Below are 24,771 nucleotides of genomic sequence, written 5' to 3'. Positions count from 1 at the left end.
CAGAATTCTTTGAAAAACTTCCAGAGACAATATTTGACCTTGTCCACATACACAATCAATGTTATATAATCTGTCATTAAATGTTTTCCCTTTTTCTTCTGTATTTAAGAGCCATTTCATAAATTTACTTTTGTGATTCATTCGGATAGCATTTTGAAAATGTCACCTATATGCTTAGAATGAAACACTGCTTTTAAATGCGTACAGCACAAATGCTCTTGTTCGTGTACAGCCAGTACCATGGCATTTTTATGTTTTTTGGGTGGGTTTTTAACACATCATGTTTAGTTATGTTTAACGTGTTTAGAACTTAGTAATGTCGTACATAAAAATGTGGAGTGGGTGTTGTGTGGCATTTTAGGCCCTTTTATGGTACAATTCTCGTTGCCCTTATATTAGCATAAGAAATCAAGCCCTTATTTAGGCTTAGCCCATGCTACCCAAATACAGGCATGGCTACTTCCATCCGTTCACCAAACGTCCCAACGATTTCTTGGAAAACCAGCTTAAGCCATTAGGGACTTCCCCCTTGCTTGAATATTGATTTCTCCAAGAACTCAGTTAGTTTTACAAAGAACATCTATTCCTTAGGGGTTCATTCATGACGTTCATATGCCCGACTTTACGTCAAACATGGCATTCCTAAACACCTTCAAGTTATAAATATACCTTCACTTGCTATAGCAAGATACAGTGGTTCGGAGCAGTTGGAGGACTTATTTGCCCGACGCAGCTCGCTACAGCAAGAGCCAAAGGAAGCCGACTCTCCAGCTGACGCACTGATTAGGCAGCTGCACTTCTCTGACAAGAATCCAGCTCCAGTGTTCCGGCTCCCCTTGCGGGGTGTTGGGAAATCGAGTCCCCGAGACAGAAATACCAGACCTCCTTGGTATAGATTTAAAACAGGGTCTTTCACATGTGTTGATTCCCTCAGTGTCGTGACCTCCAGCTTGTCATTATTAAAGGTGACATATTTTAGTCAAAAATGTGCATGTATACTGATACAGTGAGTACATGAGGTATCTGCCACCGACCTCAGAGGTGAAACTGCCAATGGTAGACTTCTCGGTGGGTCTGACAGAATGTGGCTTGAGGATACCATTTAGCAATGTCACAGCAACGTCCCAGCTTAGTTGTGAATCTCTCAGATGTCACACTAACACCTACTCAACTGTCAGTTCTTGAAAAAGGACTGGGTTTTGTACCCATGCCCACAATGGACAAGTTCAGACTCTGCTGTGAACTCAAGGAGTTCATTAGAAAATCAAACTCAAATGGGGGAACTGTTAGGTGCGTTTTGCTTTTTGATAACATATTTGAATGCACTTAACGATCCATCTGGCTAACCCGGATTTTGAAATTGGGTTGCCATTGTGTTGTGGTGAAAAGGCAACAAACAATTGTTTTGTTTTCCTAAAATCCTTCGTCCGGTCAATGTAGTAAAGAAGAGCTCTTTTGACATCTAGTGTATGTAGTGCTCTTTCAGGTACTGACTGTGGATTTGGAAAGAACACTGGCAGTTCTATTGTCTGATTGATATGAAAGTGGGATACCACCTTTGGCATAAATTTAGGGTTGGTTCTAAGCACTACATTATTTGCATGTATTTGGATAAATGGTTCTTGAATAGTTAGGGCTTGCAGCTCGCTAACTCTTCTAAGCGAAGTAATTGCTACCAGAAAAGCTACCTTCCATGTTAGAAATTGTAATTCACATGAATGTAACGGCTCAAATGGTGGTCCCATCAGTCTGGTTAAAACAATGTTTAGGTTCCAGACTGGTGAAGGTGGGTGTTTTGGAGGAAGGATTAGTTTGAGTCCCTCCATGAATGCTTTCAATGCTGGCACTCGAAACAGCGAAATATGCTGTCTGTTTTGAAGATAAGCTGCTATGGCAGCTAAGTGTATTTGTATAGATCAATAAGCTAAATTGCAACGATGTAAGTGCAAACGATAGCAAATGATGTTTTGTGTAGAAGCATCTAATGGGTTTATGTCATTATTATTACAATAAATGACAAAACGCTTCCACTTTGACGCGTAACATGCTCTGGTAGCAGGTTTTCTTGCCTCTTTGATAATATTCATACAGTCTGGAGGTAAGTTTAGGTACCCAAACTCTAGGACTTCAGGAGCCAGATCGCAAGGTTCAGCTGTTGCGGATCTGGGTGCTGTAGGTCTCCATGGCTCTGCGTTAGAAGAGCGGGTGTTAGATGCAGTCTTTGATGAGGCACCACGAAGAGTTCTAGAAATGTTGTGTACCACGGTTACCTCGCCCATGTTGGAGCAACCAGGATTAGTGTCATTGTATGCTGGCTGAGTTTGCGTGCCACCAGCGGTATTAGTGGTGCTGGGGGAAAAGCGTACACAAATCTGCCTGACCAGTTCATCCATATCGCATTGCCCTGCATCTGCGGATGTGGGAACCTGGAGGCAAAGTATTGGCATTTTGTGTTTTCCTTTGTGGCGAACAGGTCTATGTCTGGTTGTCCCCATTGTTGGAAGTATGGTTGTAGCACTTTGGGATGAATCTCCCACTCGTGCATTTGATGGCTGTGTCTGCTGAGCAGATCCGCTATTTGATTGTCCTTGCCTGGGAGGTGTTCCGCCATGAGAAAAATGTTTCTTTGAATGGCCCACTTCCAAATGCTTTGAGCTAGGTGTGATAGTTGTGGAGAGTGTGTTCCGCCCTGCTTCTGTATGTAATACATTGCCGTCATGTTGTCCGTCCGGATCAACATGGTCTTGTTGCACAAATGTATTTTGAATGCCTTTAGTGCCAGAAAGACTGCCATCAGTTCTAGTAAGTTGATGTGCTTCTTTTGTTGTGTTGTCCATAGGCCTTGCACTGTGTACTGAAGGACATGGTCTTCCCATCCTAACAGGGATGCGTCCACTGTCATGACTATCTGTGGTACAGGCTCTTGGAGCAGTCGACCTTTGCAAATGTTTTGTGGATTCCACTAATGCAGAGAGTTGTATGCACAACTGGTGACCAACACTAGGTCTTTCAATTGGTTCCACTGTTGTGCTAGGCCCTGTTGGAGCGGACGCATATGCAGTCGTGCGTGAGGGGCTCAAAATATGCACAAAGCCATCATGCCTATGAGTTGCATAAATACTTGGGCAGAGAGCGCGTGCTGTGGCTTGAACTTTTGGATGTACTGTTGATCCTTGCTGTACTTGAGTATGCTTTTGCTGCTAGAGTATCTACTGTTGCTCCCAGGTACTGTTGTACATGGGATGGCTGTAGGTGAGATTTTGGGTAGTTCAGCGAGAAGCCTAGACTGTGCAGGAGATGAATGGTGCGAGACATGTGGCTGGCACATTGCTGGGCTGACTTTGCTTGTATTAGCCAGTCGTCCAGGTACGGGTAGACATGAATATGCTGTCTTCTTAGATGTGCAGCTACTGTCGCTAGGCATTTGGTGAACACTCGTGGGGCTGTTGTCACACCAGAAGGAAGGACTTTGAATTGGTAGTGTTGACCTTGTATTGTGAATCGGAGATACTTCCTGTGAGCAGGGTGTATTGGTATATGGAAGTATGCATCTTTGAGGTCTAAAGTTGCGAGGAAGTCTCCTTGCTGCAGCAGTGGTAAGACTTGTTGTAGAGTGAGCATATGGAAATGCTCTGATAGAATGTATTGATTTAGGGGCCTGAGGTCCAATATTGGTCTGAGAGACCCGTCCTTTTTGGGGATTAGGAAGTATAGTGAGTATACCCCTGTACCCTGATGTTTTAGCGGTACTGGTTCTATGGCCCCTTTTTGCAGCATACTGATAACCTCTTGCTGCAATAGGTTGTGGTGTTCTGTGGACATAGGACGGTGAATTTGCGGTATGGTGGGTGGTGTGGAGATGAGCTCTAGGCAGTAGCCATTTTGGATAACGAATATGCTATTTACCAGTATGCATCTGTTCTTGGCATGTAGGGCTGCTGACATTCATATCTGTGCACAGATCGCCGCCTAGTTTTGGGTCCGGATGATTGCACATTGTTGTCCTGGAAGAGTCTTTGAAGTATCACGAGATAGGTGGTTCCTCCCCTGGACTACAGTGCGCATGGGCATCCACTCCATCCTCAGATTGTTTTTCGCCATTGTGGCAGAGATGGAGTGAAATACAGGAAGTGATGACCATGCTAAGAGTAATTCTGAGTGCTGCAGCCGCTACAGGTGCCGGGGAGGAGGGCGGGCGATATGAATGTCAGCATCCCTACATGCCAAGAACAGATGCATACTGGTAAGTAGCATATTCGGTTCGAGGCATGTGGGCTGCTGAATTCATATCTGTGCATAGAATATACAGCAGTCCCTCTATTAGCGACGGCTGCCCGTGCTAGCTGCAGCAGTCTGAAAAAGCGTTTTTAGAACAGCCTGCCCTACATCTGCCTGCTGTTTGGAGTGCACACCTACGCAGTAGTGTTTTGTAAATGTGTGTATGGTAGACCATGTGGCTGCTCTACATATTTCCTCTAAAAGAATGTTTCCAAGGAAAGCCATGGAGGCCCCTAACTTCCGTGTGGAGTGGGCTCTCTGGGGAACCGTTAATGTGCGCTTAACCTTTTGGTAGCAAATCTGTATGCACTTAACGATCCACCTGGCTATACCTGCTTTTGAAATGGGGTTGCCTTTGTGTTGTGGTGAAAAGGCAACAAACAGTTGTTTTGTCTCTCTAAAATCTTTTGTCCTATCTATGTAGTACATTAGAGCTCTTTTGACGTCTAGTGTGTGGAGCATTCTCTCTGCCACTGAATCAGGATTTTGGAAGAACACTGGCAGTTCTATAGTTTGATTCATATGGAACTGTGAAACCACTTTAGGCAGAAACATAGGGTTAGTGCGTAGTACCACCCAGTTGGAGTGAATCTGTATGAATGGCTCCTGGACAGTTAGTGCCTGAAGTTCACTAACTCGTCGTAGCGATGTGATTGCTATTAGGAAAGCCACTTTCCACGTCAAGAATTGTATCTCGCATGAGTGTAGAGGCTCAAAGGGTGGACCCATCAGTCTGCTAAGGACCACATTCAGGTTCCACACAGGTGCTGGTAGGTGTCTGGGAGGAATAACTCGTTTGAGTCCCCACCAGAAAGGCTTTGATGGCAGGCACTCTGAAAAGTGAGAGATGCTGCCTGTTTTGTAGATAAGCTGCTATTGCGGATAAATGTATACGAATGGAAGCATAGGCCAGATTGCATTTGTATAGCTGTAACAGATAACAGATGATGTTGTGAGTAGATGCATCTAGAGGATTAATGTAGTTGTTGGCACAATAAATGACAAAACGCTTCCATTTCGCCGCATAACATGCTCTAGTGGTGGGCTTTCTTGCCTCCCTAATGATATCCATACAGTCAGGAGGCAGGTTGAGGCAGCCAAATTCTAAGACCTCAGGAGCCAGATCGCCAGGTTGAGCTGTTGCGGATCTGGATGCTGAATGTCGCCATGGCTCTGCGTCAAAAGCCTGGGGGTGAGTTGCAGCCTTTGATGCGGTACCACAGAGAGTTCTAGAAACGTGGTGTACCATGGTTGGCGTGCCCACGTTGGAGCAACCAGGATGAGAGTCATCGAATGTTGCTTTAGTTTGCGTGCCACCAGCGGAATTAGCGGTGCTGAGGAAAAGCGTACGCAAATATGCCTGACCAGTTCATCCATATCGCATTTCCCTGCGACTGGGTGTGGGAACCTGGCGGCAAAGCTTTGGCATTTTGCGTTTTCCCTTGTGGCGAACAGGTCTATCTCTGGATGAACCCACTGCTGGAAGTACCGGTGGAGTACTGATGGATGTATCTCCCACTCGTGCATCTGGTGGCTGTGCCTGCTGAGCAGGTCCGCCATCTGATTGACCTTGCCTGTGAGGTATTCTGCCATGAGGAAGATGTTTCTCTGAAAGGCCCACTTCCACATGATCTGAGCCAGATGAGACAACTGTGGAGAGTGTGTACCTCCCTGCTTCTGTATGTAGTACATGGCCGTCATGTTGTCCATCCGGATCAACACTACCTTGTTGCACAAATGTACTTTGAATGCTTTCATTGCCATGAAGATAGCCATCAGTTCCAGAAGGTTGATGTGCATCTTCTTCTGCTGTGCTCTCCATAGTCCCTGCACTGTGTAGTGGAGTACATGAGCTCCCCATCCATGGAGAGATGCGTCCGTCGTCAGTATAATCTGTGGCACAGGCTCTTGGAACGGTCGGCCCCTGCAAAGGTTTTGTGGATTCCACCAATGCAGAGAGTTGTATGCGCGACCGGTCACCAACACCAGGTCCTTCAATTGTCCATGAGCCTGATTCCACGGACGTGCCAAGCACTCCTGAAGCGGACGCATGTGTAGTCTTATGTGAGGGACTATGAAGATGCAGGAGGCCATCATGCCTATCAACTGCATGAACACTCGTGCTGGAAGCGAGTGTTGTGGTTTGAATTTTCGTATCAGCAATTGCATGCTGTTGATCCTCACTGAATTTTGCTGTGCTTTGTCTGCCAGAGTGTCTATTGACGCGCCCAAGTACTGCCGTACGTGGGCGGGCTGAAGGTGGGACTTCGGATAATTCAGTGAAAACCCCAGATCGTGAAGAAGGTGAATGGTGTGGGACATGTGGGTGGCACATTGCTGGGCCGACTTTGCCTGGATAAGCCAGTCGTCCAGATAAGGGTAGACGTGAATGTTTTGTCTCCGTAGGTGTGCAGCCACTGTCGCCAGGCACTTTTAAACACCTTGGGTGCTGTTGTCATTCCGAAAGGGAGGACCTTGAACTAATAATGCTGATCCTGAATGGTGAACCGGAGATATTTTCTGTGTGACGGGTGTAGCGGTATATGGAAATATGCATCCTTTAGATCTAGTGTTGCGAGGAAATCTCCCTGACTGAGTAACGGTAGAACCTGCTGTAATGTGAGCATGTGAAAGTGTTCTGATAGAATGTACTGGTTAAGGGGTCTGAGGTCCAGTATGGGTCTGAGGGACCCGTCCTTTTTTGGGATCAAGAAGTACAGCGAGTACACCCCTGTACCTTTTTGTTCCAGAGGCACGAGCTCTATGGCTCCTTTTTGCAGCATGCCGACTACCTCCTGCTGCAATGATTGTAAATGCTCCGCGGACATAGGACGGTGTCCTGGGGGTATGTTGGGTGGAGTAGACGTTAACTCCAGACAATAACCGTACTGGATAAGCCGCCTCACCCACCTGTCTATAGTGATGGATTTCCAGACCGGCAGGAACTGTTGTAGTCTCCCCCCGACCGGTGTGGTATGGTCGGGAGGCAGTGACAAGACGTCACTGTTTGTTAGTGGCGGAGGATCGGGAGTTGTTGTTTCCACGACCTCTGCCCTTGGTGCTGTTTCCACGATAGCCACCCCTATTGTTCTTGTTGTAGGTGGTCTGCGCGCCTCCTTTACTGTATTGTGTCTGCTGGGACAGCTGGCCTCTGGAAGGTCCTCTATTGCTGGAGCGACGAAAAGAACCACCCCTGAACTGCTGCGACTGTAGAGCCCCCATAGACTTTGCAGTCTCTGTGTCCTTCTTAATTTTTTTCTAGGGTGGTGTCCACCTCTGGGCCAAATAAGTAATCAGGGTTAACCGGCTGATTGAGTATGGTGGTCTGTATCTCGGGCTTGAAGCCGGAGATTCTCAACCAGGCATGTCTTCGTAACATAACACTTGTATTAATCGCCCTGGCTGCAGTGTCTGCTGCATCTAGCGCACACTTAATAGATGCGTTTGATATAAGTTTCCCTTCTTGTATTAGCATCTCTGCTGCCTCCTTATACTCATCTGGCAAGTGTTGTAACAGGGTCTCAAGTGTATCATAATGAGCCCTGTCATATCTGGCTAAGAGTGCCTGTGTGTTGGAGATTCGCCACACATTGGCCGCTTGAGCTGCCACCCTTTTCCCTGATGCTTCTAGCACTTTAGATTCCTTGTCAGGGGGAGGAGCATCACCAGTTGTTTGCGAGTTCGCCCTTTTACGGGCATTGGCCCCTTCCGTAGTTGTAGGCTTCGGCCCCCTGGACACCTTTATGGCCGCTTCGACGACCGTCTTAGGGGCGAACGCCTTAGGTACCACTTTCGGCGGCAGCGTGAACTGAATCGGCGCCAACGACTTTGGAGGTTTACTGATTGGCTTCAGGGGTGGAGTGGCCTTCGGTCCGACAGCAACAGCCTTTTCCTTAATGCGTTGCAGCGAGTCCGACACCTGCTTCGAAAAAGAGGCGGATGGCTGTGTTGACTCGACGGGGTCTTTAGAGCCACTGCTAGTCGTGGACTCGAGGTCTTTACTGTCCTTAGCCTTGTCGAGTCTACGTTTAGGATCGAGACCATTCTGAGTTTCGAGTCACGTGTTAGTGTTTACGGCCTTTGGCGCCGACTTCTTCGGGTCGACATCCTTGACCATTTTCTTCGGTGCCCCGGCCTTCGGCTCAACACCCTTTAGCGACCTCCCCGGGTCGATAACACTCTTCTGTTTCATGGGTGCCGATGGTTCAGAAGCCTTCGATCCGACCAAAGTAATACGCACTTTCGGTTTCGATTTTGTGTCTGGTGCTTTCGGTTTTGTAGACACCGATGCTTTTGGTTTCGATTTCGATCGGACAACTGATGGCTCGTTGGAAATGTCCGTAGCCGGGACTTGAGGCGGGCTGTAGAACCAAGCGTTTGATCTCGGGTAAGGCCATGTGGCGATCCCTCGACCTGAGCCTTACCGAGTGTTTTAGTCTCGACCCCCCTACCAACGGTTGGGCCTAGTTCCTCGCTTGAGCTATCTTCCACGGCCCCAAAGGCCTCATCGTCGTCTCCTACCTCGTGGACGACGTCTTCATTATCGACCATTTCCACATCTGCGTCGTAACTGGAGTCGATCTCCGATGCAGGATCAGACAGGTTCTCTTGAACTTCCTGCTCGACTCCCTCATCATCCTCGGCATTGAAGATGTTCATCGGGTCCGGTGCCGTCTGCTGGGCCTCCTTTCGCGCTCCGCGTCGAAGTCGAATCGTCTTCTTGGAGCGGAAACGAGAACAAGCCATACAGCTGGCTTCATCGTGATCCGGAGACAGGCACTTGTTGCACACCGGGTGGACATCGATGTGAGGATACTTGGAGTAGCAAACGGGACATCTTTTGAACGGGCTCCGTTCCATAATGGATCGTCGATAAGGCCTCTGGAGTCGACCGGGCCTGAGGTGCTGAAAAGCCACGCGGCTCTTCTTGGCGTCTGGCTCGAGGATAGAACTGGAACAAGTACTGGGCACCTATCGCAAAGACAATACCGATGATAACTAAAGGTCTTTTGGCCAAATATAAAGTTTTTTTATCAATTCCGAACTCGAGTTAACAAATATACATCCGAACCCAATGGCAGAAAAAAACAATCTGATGATGGAGTGGATGCCTATGCGCACTGTAGTCCAGGGGAGGAGCCACCTACCTCGTGATACTTCGAAGACTCTTCCAGAACAACAATGTGCAATCATCCGGACCCAACACTAGGCGGCGATCTATGCACAGATATAAATTCAGCAGCCCACATGCCTCGAAGTTTGTAATACCCACCTGTCTGTGGTGATGTTTTGCCAGACAGGTAGAACTGCTGTAGACGTCCCCCGACCGGTGTTATGTGGTCTGGGGGTAGCGACAAGAAGTCACTGCTTGGTGTTGGTAGAGGATCTGGTGGTATTACCTCCTCTTCCTCTGCCCTTGTTGCTATTGCCTCGGTATCCACCTCTATTGTTGTTTTTGTTGTAGGTGGTTTGCGTGTTTCCTTTTTAGTTTGAGCTTTGCTGTGATAAGCTACCTCTTGCAGCTCCTCTGTAATTGGAGCGACGAAAAGTGCTCCTATGTTGTTGGGACTGCAAGGCTCCCATCGACTTAGCAGTCTCAGTATCTTTCTTCATTTTGTCTAGAATGTTGTCAACAGCTGGACCAAATAAGAAATCTGGATTCACTGGCTGATTTAATATAGTGGACTGAACATCATTTTTGAAACCTGAGATGCGAAGCCATGCATGTCTTCTTAGCATAACACTGGTGTTAATTCATCTGGCAGCTTTGTCTGCAACGTCTAAGGCACATTTAATGGAGGCATTGGTTATTAACCGCATGCGCGCTAGCGGGTTTTCCAGCTGCGCGCTGAAATTTGAAAATCGCGGCTTTCGTGACAAAGCCAGCTCGTCATGCGTGCAGCGCAGGTAACGCCCATGACGAGCTGGCTTTGTCATCCGCATCGAAGGGGTTAACTTTCCCTCCTGTACTAGTTCCTCAGCTTGTTCCTTGTAAGGTTCAGGCAAATGCTGGAGGAGTGTTTCTAAGGTGTCATAATGTGCCCTGTCGTACCTGGCTAGCAGGGCTTGCGTATTTGCAATATGCCATGTGTTTGCTGCTTGTGCAGCTACCCTTTTGCCTGAAGCCTCAAGAATCATTGACTCTTTGTCTGGAGGAGCTTCTCCTGTTTGAGAGTTTGCACGTTTACGTGCATTTGATATAACCAATGAATCTAGAGGCAGTTGCCCCTTAATATATGTGGGGTCTAATGGTGCTGGCCTGTATTTCCTCTCTATTCTAGGGTTAATTACCCTTGCCCTAGTTGTTTCCTTAAAAATGTCTCCTGCATGTTTAAGTACCCCTTTCAACATAGGTAATGTTTTTACAGACCTTTCTGATGTTGCAAAAGTGTCAAAAAGGAAATTCTCCTCAATGGGGTCTGCATGCATCTCTACATTGTGATGGAGGGCTGCTCTATCTATTAGTGCATTTAATGCAGCCGAATCCTCTGTAGGGTAAGGCTTAGCAGGGTATGCAGGTGTATCTGGAATGGTTGTAGAGCTATAAGAGTCCACTGATTCCTCCCATGGTTGTGACTGGGTGTCAGGGTCAGAGTTTACTGGGTAAATGTACTCCTCATTATTTTCATCAACCACCTCTTCGTCTGAGTGTGTGGGTGAATATGTGTATGGGTTAGGCATAGTTGGATGGATAGGCTGAAATAGAAATGGGGAAGTAGCACAGTCCCTCTTTTTTTAAAGTGGGATAGTATAGGAGTCTTTAAAAAAATTGTAAAATTGATATATTGATACTTGTATAGCGTGCTACTCACCCGCAAGGGTCTCAAGGCGCTTGTACGGATACCGCTGTGGAACCCATCCTGGCTTTCCCTGTGAGGCGTCCACTCCTGGGCACCCCAAGGTGGAGGCCAGGCATCCTTAGCGTTGTGGGGGCCGTTGTGGAGATTAAGCAAGAGTTGCAGAGTGGGACTCCATAATTGGAATAGGCACCGAGGCGAGAATTATCAGGTCCATGGATTTTTTGAGCCCAAGACCCGCTGAGGCAGGGAATTGAACCCTAGTCCCGGGCTAGACCTCTGCATCAGGGTCTGCCGCTCTAAATATTGAGCCACACTTCTCCACTTTACTGGATACTGGTCTGACTTTCCTCTTGTAGAGAGTAACTTTGCCAGTATTAGGGTCAATATAGAGTTTTGACTGTTCTTCTGCTGAGGAGTCTGGGTATAAGATCTCCTCTTTAGCAGTGAGGAAGAGAGGTGTGCCCTCGTCTGCCAACTCCACCCCTGGGTGGGGGAGGCGAGGTGAAGCAAAATCTCAGTCCACGCCATCTTACAGATGTGGGGGGGGACTCAGCCAACCAGGGACAGGCTCATGCTCCCCTCCTACTGGAGGGTGGCATAATAGGGGGGTTACCTACCCCAGGGAAGGGTCCCATTGTTCCCTACCTTTTACCTACCACTAAAACCCCTAAATCTAGTATTTAGGGGCACCCCTGAGCCTTGCTTCATCAGACAAGAAGAAACTACAAGAAGAAGAAGAAGAAGAAGAAGAACCGAACAGCCGTGCAGCAGCCAACAAGAGAGACGCCTACTGACTTATCTACCGGCCTGTCTCCCCCTTGAACCTGCTCATGTGAAATCCTGTGTGTCCTGCAGCCTGCAACCTTGAAAATCCCGGAGGACCTGCCTGCCTTCATCCACAAAGATTTTTTCTCCACTGAACGCCGGATTTGTTTATTTGCAACCTCTGGCCTTGGCCGCAAACTGCGAATCCGCATCACTCTGCACTTGCCGTCCACGGGCCGAGCTTGAGTGGACAAACACCACGAGGAGCTCACCCCGGAGATCCTGAGCCGAGATCCGGTGACTCCCGACTTGCCTCAAGCCACCAGCCAACGCCAGCAGCCTAAATCCAGAAGGTCTCCCCAACCGCGACAAGGAGATGGTAAGAAGATCCGACCCCAAAAAGCAACCCTACACCCGACGCTCCACGGCCTTGGGTGCCCAAAATGACGGTGCCTAACAACCCTTAACCTCCTAACTTACCTCACGAAGTGGAGGTTCCACCCAGTAGACCTTCGTCCCCAAGCCTGCAGTGCTTTTGCAAACCGGAGGTTCCCCATTGAAACCAACACGGTGCCAGACGTCGAAACAGCATCCGGCCGCCGTAGTGCCGCTGAGGCTGCACATTTGGTGCTACTTTGTTTCCCCTTTTGCCCTGAGCTTAAGTCCAGGAGCTTTGCTCCGAAACCCAAGTGGCCTGCTCATCAGCAGCCACCAACTGGAGGCCCACTATACCCAACTGCACTGCACCTGGGCGCTCTAGTGCCGCTCAGGGTGTAAAAAGAGTGCATCCTTTACCATGGGGACCCCTGAGTCTAACCCAGAACCTCAACTCCCACTATCAAATACTTACCTCAAAACCGATAACACTATTTCCCTCCATAGGATAACATTGACTGTTTTTCCTGTGAAAAGTTTCTAAGTGTTGAGTTTGAAAACCTAAAGAAATTCTTTAAAATTGCATTAACAAAAACGATTTTACTTACCGGTTTACAGGAAATGTCCCAGGGTAGTATCCAGGTATACTCCTGTGCGTAAGAAAAGTATTCTCAAAAGTAACTTACCTGTAATTTTACTGAAAAACCCATTCAAGTCTATGTACTGTATCTACAAAGAATTGCATTTCTCTGAAACCGTACTATAAGTCAAAACATAGTACAGTTACTATTACAAATCTAAACTGTATCACAACTGTATATTTTTTGCAAAGTACTTATAACTTACCTGTGCCAGGCATGCTTGGTTCTAGAAAATAAAATAACTAAAAGAATATTTTTATACAAAAAAATTGGTCTTAAGTTCAGTCTTTGAGTGTGTGCATTAATTTGCTGAATGAGTGTGTACAACAAATGCTTAACACGGTCCTCTGAGACTGCTTTACTGCTCGACCACACTACCACAAATCGAGAGTGACGTGCTATCTAACTTTACCTCTGCCTACCTTTGGGGTTCCACTGGACTGTGTTATGTTATGTTAATTATTTTTATTTAACGCACAGCTTCCTCAGCTAAGAGGCGTCCCGGCACACTATACCTCACTTTGGTATAGTATATACAGAGCCAGTTTCCTACATTAGTCGATTGAGGAGTGAATAGAGAAAAAAAGATACTAGCATATGCTTGATACCATACAATACACAAATACATTACAACAAATTATAATAGTTTAAATGGCATGTCTGTGGCTGAGTGAGCTTTTTATTGCTAACAATTTTTCAGAAATTCAAAAGGTCACACTACCTCTCTGAAGAGTGCTCCATAAAACTGCACAATATAAGGACAGTCACTACTCCTCATTACTACATCCAAGTCCATCAAGAGCTGCTTCTGTTCTTTTTCATCCACTGTTGATCTTATCCTCTGTAGAAAAATATGTCAGACAGTTGTAAGCTAAAAGCGACAAATGGAAAGCATACAGAATTAGATTTAATACTTTTGATCTTAGCTCCTATAACCCTATACATTTGTTAAACCATAATGGAAAACAGCAGATGGGCGACTTCATCCTATTACACCAAATAGAAAGTCCTTCAGAAGAAGGTTTATTATATTTACCTCTCTTAGGTGAATATTCTGTATAACAGAAAATAGACATTAAACCATATAAACTCAGAGGAACACATTGGCCACTGATGGACATATTTGATTATAAGCGCATGGTTTTAGCATGCCACAAGATCACCGAGATCATAAATGTGCCCTAAATTGTGTACCCACCTGCAATCAAGGAACATAATATAATAATATTCCTAATCCATTTCCAAAAGAAAAACAACTACAGGCAGAGCTAACAGATCTGCCCTTAGCAAGGCGGTCCAATGGTCACATTGTTTTAATTTTTTACTTCAAGGGCATGGCAAGCAAAAAAAACATTTGGCAGCAATATACTGACAAAAAACACTGAAAGCAAAAAAAAATAACCATCGCTATTGGCTTTGAAAAACTGTAATTTGAGTACACAGTTTAAGCACACAAGCATGACTAAAAATATAAACAAGGACAAAGATGGAAAGAAAAACAATCGTTTGCAAAGTATAACACTGGCCCACCAACTCTAGCACTTAAATACATTTCTTTTTAAGTGGATGTGCTAATGTGATCAGGAAACATGTAATCACTCATAGTGGAAAGGAGCTAGTGGCTGATGTAGGCTAATCCACTCCAGAATACTATATGCAGATCACTGATGGAGAAGGAGGACAAAAAGTCCTTTTTTGTTCATGCGTGTAATTACTATCCATGATTTCTTTTTTTTATTTCAATGGGGGGCTCTAGGCCTAAAATCAGGAGATTGCAGCTGCAGGGATCAATAACTTTGTGCTTTGCACTACAAAACCATGTTGTGGTTTGCAACAGATATCAGAAATGTTGATCCAGCCCACGGTACTTTATTGGTATAAAAGTTAACTACAGTGAATCCCTTCTGTGGTACACAGGCTCCAGAGTTGTTTAGGTGTCCAAGGTATGTAGAGGTTCAGATTTCTCTGGGCGAGACAAGCGCTCAGATATCCCACTGACCATTTCTTTTTCTAAGCACAGCTTTTGTTCTTTACTTGTAGAAGCGGATATTTCATGTTTTATTCATATTGTGGGCATTTACAGCACTTTATTTTAAATTTCTCCTTCCTTTTTAAGCATGTGTTGAAGGGGAGTTTAGCCAACTTTTTGAATTACAAATGACTGTGAAAGAAGTCCGGATCCTATAGGTAACTTAGGCACAATATTTGAAGCAAAGTTTAATTTCAGAGGTTACAGCAGCTGCTTGTATTGTGATTGTAGGGGCCCTTTGTCTCTTTTAATTGACCAGAATAGTGCGACAGGTCAGAGAACTAAAAGCCTACTTGTAATCCTAGTTCTCTAACCTGGGTATTCTATCATTTAAATTTATTGGGGAGGGTCCCAAGGATAAAGAAGAAAGTATATTTATTTTTAACACCCCTATTCTCATTAAATATAAATGTGTTAACTTTTAATACAGCAAACTATATTCAATATGATCAAAAGGCCGCAAGAAAATCAAAGATGGTTTTAAGAAATCAAAGGTCAGGATTGCTATCGCAACTCCATTCAATCTATTTTTTAAAGCAAAACACTTGAAATAAATTGCTTTCATAGGAAAAGAAACTGCCACAAGAGAAAAACTGTAATGTGCTTTTAAGAGAGTAAATGTGCTTCATAACCAGAATGTCTTACAATGGAGATTATGTTACGTGGTTACACAGGCTTCTGGCATAGAACACCTCCATTTTAAATGTTATGCTTAAAGTTGACATCTTTTTGGACGATGATTTCTAACACACATTTGCTTGTGCACCCGTATGTGATAATGTACTCAGAAATAGATATGCTTCCATTTTTACTTCTTCATAGGCATATTTTCAGGCCCTTAAACTTTCTGTACAAGGATTAAGTTCACTGCTCAAAATGTTGTCTGTTGTCTGTTCAGAGACCGCTCCTCAGGGGTAGAATATACAATAACATCCAGACTAGAATTCCCGCATGGAGAGTATGGATGAAGCTTATTATAAAAACTCTCCCAGCCCTTTGTTTAGGGAGAGGAACATTTTGCTGGACCTGTCTAAGTTGTCTGATGCCGGAATTCCAGCCCAGCTGAATCCCATTACAATCCGGAGAAGGACAGTGGCCTGCTCTATGCCAGAGATGGGCTCCCAGATGGCACATACCCTAAGGTAATAGGGAGTGAGACCACTCTGGGACATTCTGGCAGATGTTCAAACTACATGCATATTAGGATAGGAAGCGCTAGGTAGGAGTATAGATATAATTAAATGTATTCAAATAATCAATTTAACAGCACAATGGTTGAAATGTCTATCTTCTGCACCATTCTTGAAATGCGGTCTACTCTGCATTATTTACTTCTATTAATCATTGCAGCGCAAGTATTTTACAAAATAATCTTATTGCTTTAAAAAATGTTTGAAACGCCAATTTGAGTATTTCTTGCGTTTCCCATTGGGCATGCCTATGAATGGGTAGAATCTATTTCCTCGATTTCCTTGGGGAATCAGGGTTGTAATGTTCTGAGGTTTCGACCAGATTGTTGCACGAGGTAATTATAGACCTGGCACCGTGGTCTTCATCAGGACGTATCAATGGATTATTAGGGCAACCTAAAACAGAAAATCCTTATTATACCTGGTTATTCAAAAAATTATGAGAGTTCTTTCTCAATGCTAAACATATGAGCAGCCACTGACCTATGGTGGTGCTACCACAAATTTCGGTAATGACGGCCCAAGGCTCCTAATCCAAAGAGATATTTGATATCATCCAGTAGATGTAAAAACAGAGTGAATTGATTAGCCAAAGTTCATTTGAATTTAAAACCTAGTTTGTGACGTATCGGGAGGAAAGCTTACCTCAAATCAATTATTGAGGAGGTAACCGAGAGAACGATATAACAAACGGCCTAGTGGAGGAGGAAGCTTGGTCGAAGGAGCAGGAGTGAGGTCTCTTGGCTTTACTGATGGAGAGCCGGCGCCCAACTGAAAGTGCAAGTAGGGGAGGAATGGGTGGAGGTCCGATATACCCATCAGGTGCGTGACTTACCATAAGGGACCTGATATACGGGTTAAGACTGGTGGGTTCGAACGATGTGATCTGAACAGGACTATTCAGTACAAACAGTGGATGGTTACAATACAATTGAATTGTGATGTGAACAGGCGGGGATGGGAGTTAACTACCCCGTGCATTTTCAGCATTTCAGGAAGGGAGAGAGCCATGTTTGGGAGTCGGTAGTTCTAAATCCACGGGCAGGGAGGGGGGCGGCAGCAGGGGGAGTGGGTAGTTTTGAATCCACGGGCAGGGGGCAGGGAGGTGCGTGGGGGGTTAAGAGGGGGTTTGAAGGTTCACTGTCAGGATTGGGGGGGAGGGTAGATGGTTGAAGGTTCATTGTTTAATTGTGCAACTGGGACACGTGATGCTAGACAGGATGTTTATCTTTCACTTGCCAACCTTACAGATCCGTTTCACTGATGCTCATTTTGTGACCCGAGATGGTGCGGGATAGAGATAGGACACTTTCTGTAGTGATGTGGAATGTCAATGGGATGGGGGATAAGATTAAGAGAGAGATTGTGCAACAGTATTTGAAGAGGCACTCTCCTGATGTGGTACTGCTACAGGAGACATCTGGTGGGGCAGAAGACGAAGACCCTCACAAGATGGGGGTATAAACTCTTGGTCCATGCTGATTACACTTCCGGGTCAACGGGGACAGCAATTTTGGTAAAAAAATCTGTACCCCTCATAGTGCACAGGGTATGGGCGATGTGGCAGGGAGGTTCACAGGAGTGGAAACCCAGTGGGATTGAAGGGACCTCAATATAATCTCAGTTTTTCTGCCGCCTGCTCTGGGTAAACCAGCTTTGGAAGACCTGGGTGGAAAGTTGATGGGACTACGGGAAGGCACACTGATTATGGGAGGTGATTATAATCTGACGTTAGATGACACAGTTGATCGCTACCCACCGAGGTCAAAGGCGAAATCTAATTTCCTAATGGCCGACTTTACGGAGGTACTGGGACTGGTAGATGTGGGTCGGGCACTTCGGCCTGCAGATAGGCTTGTCACCTTTTTGTCCAACATGCACCAAAGCCTGTCATGTATTGATTACTTCCTCACACACTTCAGCGGAAGGGAATTTTATCAATTACAAGGTTCTGCCAAGGGGTATATCTGATCACTCTCCGGTCTGGGTGGAGTACACACACAGGGAACGACAGGCACACACCACCATCGTACTTGCGATGGTTGTTGCATGTCCCGGACATTAGAGAGGAACTCCGTACACAAACATAGAACTACTTTGCTGAAAATGTGGGTCTGGTTACGTCCGCTAAAGACAATCTGGAAGGCATACAAGGTAGTCCTGAAAGGGCTGGCCTTATCTTTAAAGATGGGATACATCGCCAGGAAACGTCAGCTCCTGGTGCAAGCAGAAGTAGACTTGCTCGACCTAGAGCAGGACAATGCCCGGAGTCCCTCCCCTAATGTCGCCCACAGGCTTCAGTTGAAACAGGATGAATACCTGGAAGCGAAGTGTAAACACGCACTTAAAACTTATAGTCCTTGCTTATGAGAAGCAAGGCTGGCAGTAAAAGAAGTGCAGTTACTGCAAGCATTGCTTCTCCTAAGCAACAATTATATGTACAAAGTGTGTGTTTACGCATCTCTTGTCCTAACAGATGTGGTCGCATCGAGAGGCCAGAGAACACATGTTAGTTAAGTACCGAAAAACGCAGCACAGACTATATGAGATGGGGGACAGGGCGGGCAGGACACTGGCTTGGTTGGAGCAGCAAAAACAGGGATCAAGATGGGTACATGCATTGACGACGTCGGGAGGGGGCTTCGTGACACATTCGCTGGAAATAGCAAAGGAATTCGCTGTCCACCTAGAACAAGTATATTCCCCCTCTACGCCGTACACGGCGGAGGACTCACGCCGGTTCCTCCGAGATAGCGGCGTTCCGATTCTTTCAGAGGCGGATAGGGAGGCCCTAGATGGGGATCTCTGGGCTGGGGAAATCGGCAAAGCTATAGGGGAGATCAAATCGGGGAAGGCGATGGGACCCAATTGCATACCGGTTGAATTCATGAAAGCTACTGCCTCTCGGACGATACCACATCTGAAGGCCATGTACGAGGAGAGCTTGGCGGTAGGACGGTTACTAGTGGATCAGAGGTTGGCTATGATAGTGGTGATCCACAATCCGGGCAAGCCAGCGGAACTCCGTGGCTCCTATGTGCCAATCTCACTGATTAACGTTGAGGTGAAAGTTTTAGCGAAAGTCCTCGATAACCAGTTGGGGGAGGTTATCACGATATTGGTCCACCTGGATCAATCTGGGTTTATGCCTGGAAGAGAAACAGCCCTCAATCTACGGCGCCTACATAATGTGATGGCCCGAAGACAATATATTGAGGAGGATGCCGCATTGTTGTCTCTTGATGCCTCTATGGCCTTTGACTCCATAGAATGGACGTACATGTTTGAAGTATTGGAAAGGGTGGGCCTAGGTCCCCTCGGGAGGCAGCCATCACATTAAAATATAGGTTAATCCAGCTCAGGATACTGCATCGCTCATATAAGACGGGGCAAACTCTGATGAGAATAGGTTCTAGGTCTGATGATCTCTGCTTGAGGGGGTGTGGCCAACAGGCCACGTTTTACCACACTCTGTGGAGCTGCCCAAGGTTGAGGGCCCTGTGGGAGGGGGCCTCGGAACACATGTGTAAGGCCTTACATAAAGAAATTGTCCTGACGCCACTATTGGATTTGTTGAATATCTGGGAGGCGACTGACCTGAAGGAAGTGGAAAAACAGTTTACAACATTAGGATACACACTGGTTAAAAGGGAAATAGCAAGAGGGTGGGGGAGTAGTATTGCACCGGGAGTCCCTATGTGGGCGAAAGAGCTAGATAGGTGTATGCTAGCGGAAACAGAAGTATTTGTGACGAGAGGGTGCCCCAAGAAATGGGACCGAGTGTGGTCGAACTGGAATAAATATCGAGAAGAGATTGTGGTATCCCCAATGGTGAAATCGGCAATGCAGGTACAGAAAGTGCAGAATGTATATAATTTGTAAATCTATTTGCTGACTGTCTGGCTTGTGACGCATATGTAAGATAATGTACTGTCCTGATAATGCACACGACTTCGATGTATTAATAAAAACATTTTAACAAAAAAACCAATTCGGGTGTACAAACCCGCTGGGTAAATATCGAGCACACCCTGAATTTTCAAAGGAAACGAGGGCTAATTACTCAGGCTGTAGGAAAAATAGAAAACGCCTGTTGAATGCTTATATTTAAAAGGAAACCTGTTTAGGGCATGCATTTGTGGAAGAAATGACTCACCAACATCTTTTTTACCAAGAAATGATGCACCGCAAACACGATTGAATCGAAATTAATTCTGTAATATTGCAAAAACATATAAAAATGCTATCAGTTCCCTCAGACTGATGTGCAAAAATGAGACAAATTACTAACAACACAGAAAGCTATATTCCGTGATCTCGCACACGGTCCCCTCACAGGCCCAGACTCTCAAATGGTCAGCCTGAGTGTGCCAGTAGCTGAAGAACAGATGATAAGGCGCCAGCATGCATGTCAAGCATGTAAGTCAGCTCAATCTTGTTTAAGCCTTCCAATGCCTCCTTACAACAATGTTGGCCCCTTGACTGCACTAATGCTAAATTACATGGGTGAAACTCTGAAGAGCAGGGAAAAAAACTATTATTATTATTTTAAATTGATATATAGGGCGCAACAGCTACCCAAAAAGGGTTTGCCGGCGCCCGCCAGAACAGGAGCAATAGAAAGAGACACGACTTACTGATTGAAAAGCCAGGTTTTATTTATTTATTTATTTATTTATTTATTTATTTATTTATTTATTGTGATTTATATAGCGCACTATAACCCAGGGGTCTCTAAGCGCTTTGTTAGGATCAGCTAGACAATAGAAAGGATGCATCAGATTACAATTGGCGGCCACCCCACGCTTGCTGGAAAAGCACAGTTTTTAGTTTCTTGCGGAAGGGCATTAGTTTCTTTTCATTGCGAAGTTCCAGTGGTAATTTATTCCACATAGCTGGCAAAGTATGTGAAAAAGCACGCCCACCCACAGTGGTCAGTCTACAGCGTGGCTGAACCAGATAGATGGAATCAGCAGATCTAAGCACCCTCCCTGGTTTATAGAGGGTCAGGCGAGATTTCAAATAGGTGGGTGCCCTGCCATGAAGAGCTTTGTGGACAATGCAGAGCCCTTTGAACATTAGCCTCTGCCTAACTGGCAACCAGTGGAGTTCCCGCAGGAGGGGGGATGCCTGGGTACTCCTCGGTTTCTTAAAAATGAGCCTAGCAGCATCATTCATGACCGTCTGCATTCTGTTTAGAAGACCCTGTGGAAGTCCTATATACAGTGAATTACCATAGTCCAGCCTGGCTAAAATCATTGCAGAGACCGCACTCCTTAGAGTGGAGAAAGAGAGCAGCGGGGCAACTTTCCTGAGTTGACGAAGGAGGCCGACACAGCTGCCCACCACAGCTGTGACTTGCTTTTTCATGGACAGCTTACTGTCCACCTGGATGCCCAGGCTCTTAACCACCTCCGCCGGTTCCGGAGGCATGCCCAACTCCCCGGGCCAGAAACGATCACACCAAGGGTTGCCAGCGATGGTAATCGGCAACACCTCGGTTTTGTCCGGGTTGATTTTTAGGGAGTTGCCGGACATCCAGTTAGCTGTACTTCTCAGAATGTTTTGCAGTCTGGCAAAAGCATTCTGGCTATCCTCCAACTGGATGATGATCTGAGTGTCATCTGCGTAGTTATATACCTGGCAGTCCATTTGATTGAGCATTCGAACCAAAGGCTGTAGATATATGTTGAACAATAGGGGTGACAGAGCAGACCCTTGTGGGACTCCGCAAGTGATCGAGGTTGCGGTAGAAAGCATGTCACCTAATTGCACTCTCTGCATCCTCCCTTGAAGGAAGGATGTGAACCATGCCAGTGCTGTGCCCTGAATGCCGAAATCCCTCATCCGCGACAGTAGTTGTTCATGACACACGGTATCAAATGCCGCGGAGAGGTCCAGCAGAACCAGGGCCCCCGGGATTTTCTTGTCTGCTCTGTTCCTAAGCTCATCTACGATTGACAGCATAACCAGCTCTGTGCTGTGATTCGCACGGAAGCCTGCTTGATTCGGCTCTAACAGCGTGTTGCTTTCCAGATGTTCTGAAAGAGTGGTAAGGACATGCTGCTCCAGAACCTTCGCCAGGAATGGTAGCTGGGAAATTGGTCTGAAGTTTTTCAGACATTTTGCGTCTGCCCCCGGTTTTTTTAGCAAGGGAATCAGACGGGCTTCCTTAAAGGAGGAGGGCACTTGACCAGTCTGTAGAGAGAGGTTCAGGAGGCTCAGCACATCTTCCTCTATGCCCGGGAGTGCGAGTTTAAACACTTCAGCTGGGCATGGATCCAACCTGGAGCCAGACTTGACCCGTCCCATGAGAGAAACTAAACTATCCTTTGTAATCAAGGGTAGATTAGAGAGCAAAATTGTGACTGGCATTCTAGCTGGAATATCCACCGATGGACAGTCAATTTGCGAGGTTGCCGTAATTTCAGTGACCAAATCGATGATTTTGTTGGTAAAGAAGTCCTGGAATTTCTGACAATCCTCCTGACTAAAGTCCGGAGACTGTTCCTTGTTCTTCCTGAGCTCCGTAAGGACTCGGAAGACTTCTTTCTGTGGGTTCGTAGCCGTAGAAATCCTCTCCTCGTAGAACTCGGACTTCCTGGCTATAATCGCTTGCTTATAACTAGCGAGAGCCCGTATGTAGTTGCTCCGAGAATCAGGACTGTAATTTTTGCGCCATGTTCTTTCCAGTTTACGTAACCCACGTTTCTGTGCTCTGAGTGAATCGTTATACCACGGGGCCCCTCGTTTCCTATCCGTACAGTTCACCCTACAGATTGATGCAACTTTGTCTGTGGCCTTCTGGAGTTTATCCATGAGTGCCCCACAAAGGGCCTCTGGGTTATGGGGGCGATTGTTGGGAAGGGGGTTGGTGCGAAGTAGATGTATCATTTTATCCCCATCAATCTTGTTCCACTTCCTAACTGCCTTCCACCCTCCTTTAGTTGTTGTTCTCTGTCTGTCCACCAATAACTTGCCTCTCACCAAATGGTGGTCGGACCATACGCATGGCTGGGCCGAGGCCATGTCCTGAACAGGAACTGTCGTCCACACCAAGTCCAGGGTGTGTCCCTTAGCATGTGTTGGGCCCCTTACTTGTTGGGCCAGATCTAATGAGGTTAACGCCTCCTCGATCTGTAACGCCTGACCATCTTTTGGGACCTTCTCCCAATGGTAGTTGAGGTCACCCATTATCACTACCTTATCATATCTTGAACGGATGTCCTGGGCCAGTCTTATGAACAAGTCAGGGAATTCAGGCGAGGTCCACGGAGGGCGATAGACTAACAGGATCACCACAATGGCGTCCCAAAGCGGCACTTCCTCCCCCAAGATGGCTCCCGCCCCGAGAAAGCAGCTAAAGACCCGCTCAACAGCTTTAGGTTTTAAGTGACTTACGTAAGAGTGTATAGTTAATTTTGGTGCAAAGAGACAAGGGAAGAGCATTCCACAAGACAGGGCCCAAGAGGGTAAAGAAGCGGCCGCCCATAAGGGGTAATCTAATCCTAGGCAACGGGAATTTTGCCTGAGTAGTAGACCAAAGAGTGCGTGAAGGCAGAAAGGGGTGAGCTAAGCTTTGCAAATACTGGGGAGCCGTGCCAAGCTTAATTCTGAACATGTAGCTCAGAGCTTTAAACTTGATTCGTTTCTCAACCCAGAGCCAATGGAGGTCTCTCAGGGAGCCAGAGATAAAAGCTGCTCTGGGTAACTGACAGAGCAAGCTGGCAGCGGAGTACTGCAGCCGCTGTAGCTTGCGTGTCACATCTTTATTGGCTCCTAGGTAGAGAATGTTACCGTAGCCCAGTCTAGAAGTAACAAGAGCCTGGACTATGGTTCTCTGGGTAGGGTTAGGCAGCATTCAAACAATTTTCTATAGCCATTTCAAAATGGTGAAACAGGTTGGGGCCACCTTCATGGCTTGTTGACGCACAGATAGTAAGTCGTCAAAGATAAAGCCAAGGTTGCAGACATGGTTGGAAGGCTGCGGCAGCGCACCCATTTCTATAGGCCTATGTTGGGGACCCCAGAGATTTTTGTCTTTCCCCAAAATCAGTACCTCTGTTTTTTCAACATTAAGCTTAAGAAAATTGGCTTGCATCTAAGATCTCAGGCCAAATAGGAGAGCGGATAGCTCGGACTCCTTCCCTGCAGAAAGAGAAAAAAGAATCTGGGTGTCATCGGCGTATGAAAATAACGACAACCCAGCCTCCTCAACAATCGCTGACAATACCTCAAGCGAGACTCTTGAAGTGGAAAGCTTAGTAAAAAAGTTTTAATAAGAGATGTGAAAGAAAGGAGAGAGGACAGAAAAAATTATTTGGTTTCAAAACCACATTAAAAAACAAATTCATTCCATCAACAAATTATACTGACATATATTCAGTGCACAATCAACAAACACATATGAGTAAAATCAAAAACATTTGTCACTTAGAGAGTGGCTGTGGAGAGATTCTCCTCAGATAAGTTATGTGTGAATCTGGACCCACAGGGAGGTCTTACACATTATTAGGCTACCTAGAGTAATCGTAACTTCAGCATGATGAGGTCACAGGTCATTATATGCTGAACCATGGGTGGATATATTTAGACACAGGTCAATAGGGAGGACTTGCAGACGGTTATAACATATAAATACTAATTACAAAAAACAAGTTCAGTATAGTACAGTGAGAATATCTAAGAAGAAA

The 24,771-nt window shown here is 46.0% G+C and overlaps 1 protein-coding gene across 11 annotated transcripts in view; it reads right to left on the bottom strand.

The window, feature by feature from the left end:
• The window catches only part of MAP2K4 (mitogen-activated protein kinase kinase 4), a 767,786-nt gene that overhangs the window by 514,008 nt on the left and 229,007 nt on the right, over nt 1–24,771 (bottom strand). For all 11 annotated transcript variants that reach the window (XM_086930577.1, XM_086930576.1, XM_086930571.1 and 8 more), the window contains one exon: nt 13,581–13,700. In XM_086930577.1, coding sequence (XP_086786703.1) covers nt 13,581–13,700 — 120 coding nt within the window. The remainder of the gene's footprint in view (nt 1–13,580; nt 13,701–24,771) is intronic.

This window comes from Lissotriton vulgaris, chromosome 7 (assembly GCF_964263255.1).
Source record: "Lissotriton vulgaris chromosome 7, aLisVul1.2, whole genome shotgun sequence".
Taxonomy (NCBI): Eukaryota; Metazoa; Chordata; class Amphibia; order Caudata; family Salamandridae; genus Lissotriton; species Lissotriton vulgaris.
This window is presented reverse-complemented; position numbering and strand designations above follow the sequence as displayed.